Here is an 11,319-nt window from a genome sequence, read left to right as displayed (position 1 = left end):
CCTGCATACTTTTAGGCGCAGGCCACTGTACATTCTCTTAGGAACATTTTTAAGATCCGAGTATGGTAGAATAGTTCCCCATCTGGGAATTGAAACCAGGACTTTTACAGAAAAATAGCAAATTCAGTCGCTAAATAGATGTTTAAATTACTTTCATAATTGATTGCAGAATCAATTTTTTCAAAATAATTTTTGATAGAACTAAAGTAAATGATTCAGAATCACATCCACTATCTGATTGCATTTGACTATAAATTACAGTCTCCATACTTACCTATTATCTTTAGGGATGTTATAAGCACTGGCAACTGGTTCTTTCGAATGGAACTTTTTTGTAGGTATATCCCCTAGGTATGAACTTCCTTCCCAGCTTGAACCATTTCTCACCACGTTGGTCCAATGAGAGTGGTTGCGTTCACACATCATCATGTGCAGGTTTTTTCACGATTTTCCTATACCGTATATTTGATATAGAACCATCGCTCTTACGGTATAGGAAAATATTGTGAATAAATTCCAAAGGATTGGTACATTTCTGGGTTGGGATTTGAACCCGAATCTCTGGCGTGAGAAGCGAGCGCTTACCCAACTGAGCTACCACCGCTCCATATACGTTACGTTATAAGTATAGGTTGTTGCTTTTCCGAAAAATAGGCATAACAGACAAGAAAAAGTGTTACAAACAAACCCTGCCCTAGTACTTAAGGCAAATTATTTGTAGGTCAGCTGAAAATAAAACCCTTTTACAGGTTTTTACGCTTTTAACAGCCTGCTGCCTTCTGAAAGTGTTGAAACTAATTTTTATTACCTTTTCCTTTTGCTGAAAACGCCATTACTTTACTAACCACTAGGGCAAGGCTCAAAGACATTGTCCCAACAAATTTCCCGGTAAAAATGGGATTTAAACCACAGTTTCCGGAAGCAAAGTGATATATATCCGGTTTAGGAGGTCGTTAAATATTTTTATGGTTCTATGAACTAACGTGCATGACGCAGGTAGTATGTGACAGATATAGTTTGTGACTATGTACTGGCAACTTTTTACCCCTGACAAAAATATGTGTATTTTATAACTTTGCTGTGGTTCTTACTCGTAATATAATTAACTCTCATTGTTAGGTTCTCCGTTATACTTACAAAAAGGGACCACGCTATTAAAACACTTTAGTTCTTATAAAAAGCGTCCTTTTCTACCATTACTGCGTTTGTAGCAAAACATTGTTTATTTAAGAGCTACTTTTGTCTGCGGGATTGTGTGTATAATGTGTTTATTGTTGGTTTCGTATTCCCTCCATTTCAATTTGTATTTGTTGTTGAGTAAGAGAACAACTTCTAGAAAAACACAACGATAAATCTATTCGAATCAAACTTACGTCCAGTAGGTAGGTACATAACTGCAAATGTTGCGAAAAAAGTTTGTATACAAATAAGTGATAATGATTGTGGCACATATTATTAAGAAATAGTAACTTTTACTTTTCTAAAAAAAAATCTTCTCCTGGTATAAGTAATTATAATTCTTATTGTAGCTCCCTGACCTCCAAGTTCCAAGTTGGTGTGATTTATTGGTCCTTGGACATTAATGCTGCCGAAATAAGATAAATGCAGAGTATATTTGAATTCTTATTATTTTAATACTTTTCTTGATTTAGTTATAGTTTCTCGTAACAATTGGCTTCAATATGACTCTACGCGCGTGTTACCAAAACAGAGGCATATTTAGCGCCAAATAAAAGTATCAAATATAATTGAAGACCAAAATAAAAAAATATATATTTATCGGGAAGCTGAAATCCTCTGCTTTAAAATTAATGTACATTGTATCTCAGTAATGCCCTTTAAACACCTATAAAAATATATTTATGTTCTGTAAATTCTGCGGTTTGCTAGATCGGGGCCTTAAGATTTTAAGTACTAAAGTTATAAAGACCTAGAATTTTGAAACTGTAGTGAAACCGTAATTAGGTGTTTACTATACCGGTGGGCAAAATAATAAGAAGTTGAAACTGGCTATGACACGTTTTTGGTTTTATAATACTGTAATTACTGCACCGTAAACCTAGACGTTTTTGTTACTAAAATAAAGTAGGCGTTTTAAATAATAATAATTGTGGGACATAGGTATCACACACAGCCATCCGACCAATAGCTAGGCAGAGCTAGTAATATTGGTATCGGACAGCTGATATATCTACAGATTCATATACATAGATAGATACTTATTATACATATATAATATATTTGTTAGGGGTGGACTGTATTTGAAAGTCTTCTTCAGTTTTCTTAGTTGTTTATTGTTCCGCTTCTGTTTTCTGAATGACAAATTTTCATACAAATTGGGCCTATATATATAGTCAGAATTAGTCACGCAAGCGATACCTGTCTGAGTGAGATACCTAACTCTAATTTACCTACCAATGAAATCAAAGTATTTACATCTTACAAACTATGATTACGAAACTATTATGTACATGTTATTTCTAAGCTAAACTTAATCTAATCTTCTTAGCCTAGGTATTTTCGTCGTGAACATTCTCCCGCCGTCGCTATCTTGCGATTCTATTGGCAGCACGACGATCCTCTTCGTTGGTCGACGCAGCACGTGCCCGTTGCTCGTAGTGATGTCGACGACTCGCACGATGTTGTCCTTCCCTGGATGGACAGCTGTGACTCGTCCTCGGGGCCAGGTGTTGCGCGGGTTGTTGGAGTCGCACACGATGACCAGGTCGCCGATCTTCGGTTGGCTGCCGGTGCTGTGAGGCTCCCGCCGGTGTTGGAGTAGCGGTAGGTACTCCTGCATCCACCTCTGCCAGAAGACGTCTGCCAGCCGTTGAGCTCGTCTCCAGTGCTGTCGTGCGTGGTCGTCCTCTTCACTGAAGGTCCCCGGCGTCGGCACGTGGCAGTGATGCGTCCCTTCAGGCGAAGTATCCCGTAGTCATCGGTGTAGGTACTTAAGCTTTTCAGCTTTTCAGTACCAGTGTGCGCGAAGTCGAAGCATTCTCGTTGTGAAAACTCGATCCATAGTCGCTCGGCGTGAATTAGGTGTTCCGCCGCGACTGTCTTGTACTTTCTTCGTGGAGTGTTTTCGTGCTTCTTTTTCGTGTTCGTTGTCGGTGCTCTTGCTGTGTTCTTCCACTCGCCGTCTTGAGGTGCATTTTCTCTTGTTCTCTTGCGTCGTGCGGCGTGAGTGGCGTGCTTGTTGGCACGACACAGGCTGGCGAACTGTAGTACTCGAGCGGTAACACGTATGAGTCGTGTCCACCTCGAGAATCGCTCGATGTCCGGCAGGTGGGCGTGTCCGAGCGACACGACGGCGCAGCTCTCCTTCTCCTCGCCGGTCTTGGGTACTTCTTCCCTGTTCTCCGTGGGCCAGTGTTCTTCAGTGTGCCGCAGGAACTCGGGCCCGTTGAACCAGCGGTGTTGCGCGTCGAAGTCGTGCGGCGTGGCTCGAGTTGCGTCGTCGGCGACATTTTCAGCGGTAGGTACCCATCTCCACTCGCTTTTCTTTGTTGACTCCTCGATTTCAGCGAGCCTGTGAGCGACGAAGGTTTTGAATGTGCGTGGCTCAGCTCGTATCCACGCCAGCACCGTCCGTGAGTCGCTCCAGAACACTCTTCTCGTGATGTCTTCATAATCGTGTTCTGATCGAGTTGTGTTCGAGATGCGAGTCCCGAGTACCGCAGCCTGTAGTTCCAGCCGCGGTATCGACGTAGGCTTGATTGGTGCCACTCTGCTCTTCGCCATGGCTAGTGTGATCTTCACGCTGCCGTCTGCTCGTTGTATTCTCCAGTAGGCGGCTGCGACATATGCCTCTTCACTTGCATCGACGAATGTGTGTAGTTCTCGCGTAGCAGTCGGCTCGTAGTCGTAGCACCTCGGAATTCGTAGCTCTCGTAGCGCTTGTAGGTTGGACAGCCAGTTGTGCCATCTGCCTTGCAGTTCCTCGGGAATAGGGTCGTCCCAGCCGGTCCCGTAGCGCCATGAGTCTTGCATTATTCTCTTGGCCGGCGTAGTCACGGGCGAGATCCAGCCGAGCGGGTCGTAGAGCGACATGATCACGCTGAGTGCTTCTCTCTTCGACGGCGGACGGTCCCCTCGTAGCACCTCAGCCGGCGTCTTATGAGTGTTAAGACGAAAGCCGAGATTGTCTTCGTGTACGTGCCACATGAGGCCGAGTGTCTTCTCTATTTCGCTCCCGCCGATGTCGATCGTAGCTGTCTCGGCGTCGGTGACGAGATCGCGTAGTACTCGTCGCTCGTTCGATGCCCATCCGCGTAGTTCGAAACCCGCTTGTCGATGTATCTCGTCGACTGTCTTCGTGACGTGCTGGGCCTCCTCCACCGACGTGAAGCTTTGCAGGTAGTCGTCCATGTAGTGGTTCTTCTCGATTGCTCGGACGGCCTCGGGGTGCGTGTCGGCGAAGTCTCTGGCGTTTCTGTTCTTGATGAAGAGTGCTGTGCACGGTGATGATGATGCGCCGAAGATGACGGACGTCATGCGGTACTCGTCTGGTGTACCCTCCCGCCGGTTGCCGCGCCAGAGGAAGCGCAGCGCGTCTCGGTCGCACTCCTTGATGCGTATCTGCATGAACATCTCTTTGATGTCCGCGCTGACTGCGTAGGGGTGCTGCCTGAACCGCATGACCACCCCAGGGAGTGACTGAAGCAGGTCGGGGCCGGTCAGCAGCATGTCGTTCAAGCTGCGTCCATGTGACTTCGCTGCGGCGTCGTGCACCAGTCGTATCTTCTTCTTCTCGGGGTTGCAGACGGCGAAGTGCGGCAGGTACCACGTTCTGTCTTGCGTCGGGAGTGTGGTGGCGGGCTCGGCGTATCCGGACTTCAGCATATTCTCCATGCGCTCTTCATACTTCTTCTTGAGTTCTGGGTCACGGTCGAGCTTGCGTTCGAGGCTGCAGAGTCGTTTCAGTGCGTCTTGACGGTTGTTAGGTATTTTCTCATTTTCTTGTTTCCATAGCAACCGAGTTTCGAAGCGACCATCGGGCAGCCGGCGACTTTCCTCTTCCAGTTTTCTCGTGGCTTGCTCTTCTGGATCTGTCGTCGGTTTTCTTGCTTCGATGCCCAGGGACTCCAGCTCGAAGTAGTGCTTCATCATTTTCTCCATTGATTCTTCAGCGCTCGTGACGTGTCCGCAGAAGTTGATTGGTTTGCTCTGTGTGGTGCGGCAGCCGTGCAGTACCCAGCCGAGCTGTGTGCGAGATGCCACAGGCTGGTCGCGGCGGCCGTCTCGGACTTCCCTCGAGACAATTAAGTCCCAGTTGTCCTGGCCGATGAGCAGCTTCGGCGATGCCCCCTCGTAGGCGAGTTCTTCTTGGATGTCGCTCAGGTGGCTGCAGTCGTCGACTTCTTCTTTCTTCACCGTCTGAGTGATGAAGTCGAGCTTCTCGACTGTGCGTGCGTCTTCAAGCTTGAACTCTTCTTGTGCGTGCTTGCCCCGTATGGTGAAGTCGACTTTCTTGCTCTTCGAGTGTCGAACTTCTTTGCCGCTGACTCCTTGCACCCACATCGGATCAGTGGGTCCGTCGAGGCCGAGAGTGTTGGCCACGTCTGCGTCGATGATCGTGATGGTGCTTCCCTCGTCGAACAGTGCGTAGGTTTCTATACTGGAGTGAGGGCCAGTAAGTACCACGGGCGCTATTTTTAAGTAAGCGCGGCGGCGCTCGCTCTTGTTCGCTGCGACGGTCGGCTTCTCTGTCGTGGACGCGGTGACTTCTTCGTGCTTCTCTTCTTTCTTCGCGGCTTCATGATGTAGGAGCTTGTGGTGGCGCAGGTTGCAGCCGGAGACACCGCAGGGCTTCGCTTTGCACGTGAAGCGGCGATGTGTGCTACGTAGGCAGCGGAAGCACATCTTGTTCTGCTTCGCTATTTCCCAGCGCTCGTCAGTCGTCTTCTCGTTGAACTTCGTGCATTCAGGTAACTTGTGAGCCTGTTTGCACATAGGGCAGCCGTCCTCTTCTTCCTTGTGTGTGTTCTCGGCGGCGTAGGTACGTTCCGTCTTCTTTTTCGTAGCTTTCTCCCTCGCACTCACGGGTGTAGGTGCGCTGTTGTTGATCTGCTCGAGCGCGGCGTATGGGCCGCACTTGTCCGCTTCGTGGTTCAGGTAGGTGGACAGCTTCTTCAAGTTCGCTTCTTCTCCATGTCGCGTGAAGTTGTACTCGTACCATTTGTCACGAAGAATCGGTGTGAGCTTCTCTATTGCAGTGCGCTCGATCTCCGGGTTGTAGAGGAAGTGCGGTTTCTTCAGTGCTTCGATCGTAGCTACGATGTTGGCCAGCTTGCTTGCGAAGATGCACAGGTCACGTGGGCTCTCAGCTAGCTTCGGTAGTTTCTTCACTTTGTCGAGCTCGTTGAGTATGAGTGCTTCTGGCCGCCCGAACCGTCATTCCAAGCCCTGTATAATGACGACAGGGTTCGGATCGCTGATAAGTAGACAGCTGACGGCGTCGAGGGCGGCCCCACGCAGGCTTTTTCTCAGGCGGGCGACGTTTTCTATCTTCGTGAAGTACTTCTCGGTTTCATGGTAGGCCGCACGGAACGGTAGCCACTCGCTGCTGTTTCCGTTGAACGTAGGTAGATCTTGAATGTACCGTGGCGGCTCTCTGTAGCCGCCACCGCTCAGCACACTCTTGAATAGTGCGGCGAGCTGCGTGACGTCTTCACTCGACGACTTTTCTTGTTGGCGCTCGGGAGGCGCGCGCTCTTCGTGCTGCGGCGCCTCGACGACCCGTGGTTCCGTAGGTATCCACGGGGTGGGAGGGGCCTGTGTCTGGTCCCTCACGGGGGACGAGCCTCTTGCATGGCCCGCTGTTAGAGCGAGAGCAGGGGGCGGGGGCTTAGAGGATTGCTCCTGCACCCACTGCTCGATGCGCTCGCTCTTGTCGACGATGTCTTCGTCTTCCTCGTCGGACGAGTCCTCCGCTTGTATCCGCATGAGCTTCACCTTCGCTAGTTCGGCGGCGGCTTGTGCTTCCTTCTGTTGCGCCTCGGCCAACCGCTCCTTAGCCTCCAATTCCGCGAGGAATCTCTTGCGGGAGGCTTTGGAGTGATGTGACCGGGGCCGTAAGGTAGCTGGCTGCGATGTGACTTGACGCACCACAGTGACCACGCTCGTTTCCTGAGGTGGCGGCGTCGCAGGGCGCTCTGATCCGGTAGCGCTTGCGTTCGCTGCCGACGTGGTCGTGGCGGATGTCTCAGTCGCACCGCTTCCCGTAGTCGTAGTCGTCGTCGCGGTGTTGCTTGTGCAGACCGTGCTTGATTCGGCGGTACTGGACTCTTCCTTCCGGCTACTGTGGCTTCTAGTAACCGGCATGGTCGTTCTTCTTTATTCCCTTTTCGGCTCTTCGATAGACCACTGTTCAGTAGGTCTGCCAATTTTCTTTCTTCTGATCCGGCTCCTCGAAGGTCCAATGTTAGGGGTGGACTGTATTTGAAAGTCTTCTTCAGTTTTCTTAGTTGTTTATTGTTCCGCTTCTGTTTTCTGAATGACAAATTTTCATACAAATTGGGCCTATATGTCAGAATTAGTCACGCAAGCGATACCTGTCTGAGTGAGATACCTAACTCTAATTTACCTACCAATGAAATCAAAGTATTTACATCTTACAAACTATGATTACGAAACTATTATGTACATGTTATTTCTAAGCTAAACTTAATCTAATCTTCTTAGCCTAGGTATTTTCGTCGTGAACATTATTAACACCCAAGACCCAAGTAAGAGCTGTCTGTAAAAAAAGCTGTCCCGACCGCCGGAGATCGAACCCGGGACTTTCTTTATGGCGGCCAGGGTCACTAACCATGCACTACACCATCAGGTCATCAAGCTTTTTGTATCTATATTGATTGGTTTGTTGCGATTTTTCTATTTCGCAGTTTACTCTATATTATGGGTGGGGTCATTAGGCCTTGCAACTGCGGCACTCTTTAGAATCCATTTGCAAATGTGTCAACTAGTAAACTTCCTATTCATTCGTACTGATATTATTTTTTACGGGAAGTTAGTACCTACTAGCTCTAGAGCTAAACTAATGATTGTTTGTCATCGTGATGAACGAATTAGCCATTCGACATACTTCCAAAAACTTTTTAAATTTATAAGACGCCTATCTGTAACCAAAGGATTATAACGACATCATCATCATCATCAAAGTCGGTACCCCATAGGATGGGGATCGTGACCATCATCAGTCAATGTCAGCATTGAGGTTGGGCCGGGACAGTGTCCTCCAAGTGCTCCTGTCTGCAGCCGTGTGTAGAGCTTCGTGCAGGCGGAGTTGCAGATAAGATTGGGTTTGGTCACACCATCTTGCAGGAGCACGACCCCTCCACTTTACCCATCAAAATGTGTTTTTCAAGGGATTCTGGGCCACTACGTGCAATATGCCCAATAAATTTCAGCATGCGGGATCGGCATATATCAGACAGGCGCACAGTGATTTTGAGCTCATTCAGGATTGATTCATTCCGTCTGAAGGCTGTCCATGGTATGCGCAACATCTTGCGCTAAATCCACATCTCAAATGCATCGATTCTTGTTTTTAAGTTGGCCTTGATTGTCCATGTTTCGGAGCCGTACAAGAAAATAGGGAAGACAAGACGACATACGGATTATTAATTAAAAAAATACACGACCTAAGGCGTAAAAAAAAAACAAAATATATATAAATAAACAGATGCAAGCAGGTTTTCTCTTAGCATACCTGTGTAAGCACTTAAATGACCTTACTTTGTCCGCAGTGGCAGTTTCGAGCTATAAAAACTTTATTTTCACCAGATTGTTTAAATAAATTAGTGGAATTGCTCTCAGTGTTGTTCTTTGTTTGTTCATTAGGCCGTAAAACAGTTTTGTTTTGAATAACTTAGTTCATTCTCTTTGAATGAACGCCTATGCCAAGTAAAACAGTCGTAGGTAATGTTTTTGAATGCCCAACGTAAAAATGCCGAATAAATCTTAGCCTATACCTAATGGATTAAGTACATACTCATTCAACTCTAACAGTCGTAACACATATTTTTGTTAGTCTTAGTTATCATATCTTAGTCATCTCAGTTGAGATTGGCCGCCGTGGTCGAAATTCGGCTAGGAGGACATTATTATTATTATTAACACATATTTTTATCTAAAACTAAGCTTTATGGTAAAATGGGTCAGCGAAACGCCTAATGGGACGCTCGGAGAATGCAGAGTTGTAATAAAGTTAGGAAACGCACTCTCAGCGACTCTGCGGGGTCAGTTTAGCGTACGAAAATCGAAAATACTCGTGGGCTTTGGCAATTTTTGGCACCCTCGATAAGTTAGATTATATAACAATATACGAACCACAAAGTTGCTTTGTGATACGAACCATGGAATGGCATGCAATAGAAACGTTTCGACAAATAACACCCAATTCTAAGCTCTTATTTTGAATTAGTTCGGTTAGAAGTTTCGTGACTTTATTTATTACACCATCTTGTTCTTACCTCTATATGTTTTTATGTTTGCAAGACAATTAACTCTCGTTAGTTTTTCGTCAAGCTGTAGTGATCTTCCTGGCCCTAACTTCTGTCGGCTGTCTACTGGGTACGCTAGCCAGTTAGGTCACGCTTCCTATTTATAAAGTCTTTAAAGTTAGGTCCCATAGGTATATACATAATGTAAGGTATCTTCACTGGTGAATAGAGCAGGTCAGTAACTGCTTGACTGCCGGGAGATCTCATCACACAATTGAATGTCAAAAAATGTACGAACTTAGGGCTGTATAAATCATAGAATTATATTATTGGTTTTTTTGTCAGTCGAAATCCCATACATATTTGATGACTGCAAAGGAAAACCAACTTTACTTAGCAGACATAAGGAAACGTCTAAAATACAATAACATAGTGGAAGCTCTATAGTATATACTGGGTATAAATCAGTATAAATGCATATTTTGACGCTCTCAAATTCATCAATAGGACAGGCTTGCCCAGCAGGTAACAAGGTAAATAAATAAATATTTGGGGACATCTCACACACGGCCATCCGTCCCCAAGCTAGGCAGAACCTGTGTTATGGGTGTCGGACAGCTGATATAATTATCTACACAAATACATAGATAGATAGATACTAAATATAAATATCAACACCCAAGACCCGAGAACAAATATCTGTGTTTAAACCCAGCCGGGAATCGAACCCGGGACCTTCGGCTTAGTAGTCAGGGTCACTAACCACTACGCCATTCGGCCGTCTAAGGTATTTATTTATGGGATGATGATAATTATTGACGATGAAGAAGTAACTAAAATTCAAATGAATTTTCCATCAACCTATATTAATTCTAGAACTATGAGATTGTAATAAACGTATCTTTAAAATGGCGGGCGATAATTCAACCACATACTTTTAAAGTTATTTAATTACCTTGAACATATCTATCCTTCCATTAGTTACCTGAAAGTTGAAAGGCTTTTTACAATACGAAGGTAATTTAAAACGATAACCGAAACTACCATGTCCGTTACTGACATGGTAATTTCGTAATTTGGGCTGACCTCAGCCTGTCAGAGATTTCGCACCGAGTTGTCGCATGAATATTCATAGTGTAAAGCTGAAGTCAGGAACTGACTGTTTCAGTACCTTACTGAAGGTGACTGAAGGCCTATTCTAGAGAAGTGGGTTCCCATTAAAAACGCAGTCAATACATTTTCTTAAAACTGACAATGACTACTCTTGCCCTACGTGAATGAATTAATAAATTTGTATTTATTGTTAGACTAACAATTTTTGTTCTGTAGGAACGAAGTCTGCAATAAGATATACAATGTATTTATATTTTGATGCTTGAAAACAATGTTTTGATACTACATATGAATTTTTTCAAATTAAAGGTTTAGGTATTATTTAATTTAAGAACCGGGAATGGTACTTTAAAATTAAGTTGTTATTTTTTTTTAATACACGTAGGTTATATAGTTCTGTTTCACATTCCCACCAAAACAGCAGAATATTCCTAATTAATATACTCAGTTTCGAACACTCAGCTATGCTAATCAAAATTAAAACTCCTCTTTTTTGAGGGTAAAAAAGATTTTATGGTAGAATATGCCCGCGGTTAAGCCATCTTTCATGGGCTGTTTTCAGCGGACACTCGCAGTCAGGCCCAAAATATGCATTTCTGAATACATTGCAGCATTTAGAATGTTATTAGGCCCTGTCCGCACCGCGAATATTTCACCGTGCGTTATTTTTAATTCGCGCGGCGAAATATTCGCTCTGCGGAGAGGGCCTAATGGGTTCTAGTAAAAGCTTCCTCCGCTTCGTAGCTAGAGTGCGCGC

At 45.5% G+C, this 11,319-nt stretch overlaps 1 protein-coding gene across 1 annotated transcript; it reads right to left on the bottom strand.

The window, feature by feature from the left end:
- Window positions 1-2,491: 2,491 nt before the first annotated feature.
- Window positions 2,492-7,326, bottom strand: LOC125489924. The gene is made up of 3 exons (XM_048627526.1): window positions 6,477-7,326; window positions 2,976-6,380; window positions 2,492-2,913 (listed from the first exon to the last, which is right to left on the bottom strand). Exons 1-3 carry the CDS (start codon window positions 7,324-7,326, stop codon window positions 2,492-2,494), a joined length of 4,677 nt encoding a protein of 1,558 aa, XP_048483483.1.
- Window positions 7,327-11,319: the final 3,993 nt, after the last annotated feature.

This window comes from Plutella xylostella, chromosome 18, assembly GCF_932276165.1.
Source record: "Plutella xylostella chromosome 18, ilPluXylo3.1, whole genome shotgun sequence".
Taxonomy (NCBI): domain Eukaryota; kingdom Metazoa; phylum Arthropoda; class Insecta; order Lepidoptera; family Plutellidae; genus Plutella; species Plutella xylostella.
Note: the sequence above shows the minus strand (reverse complement) of the source record. Positions and strands in the feature narration are given on the sequence as shown.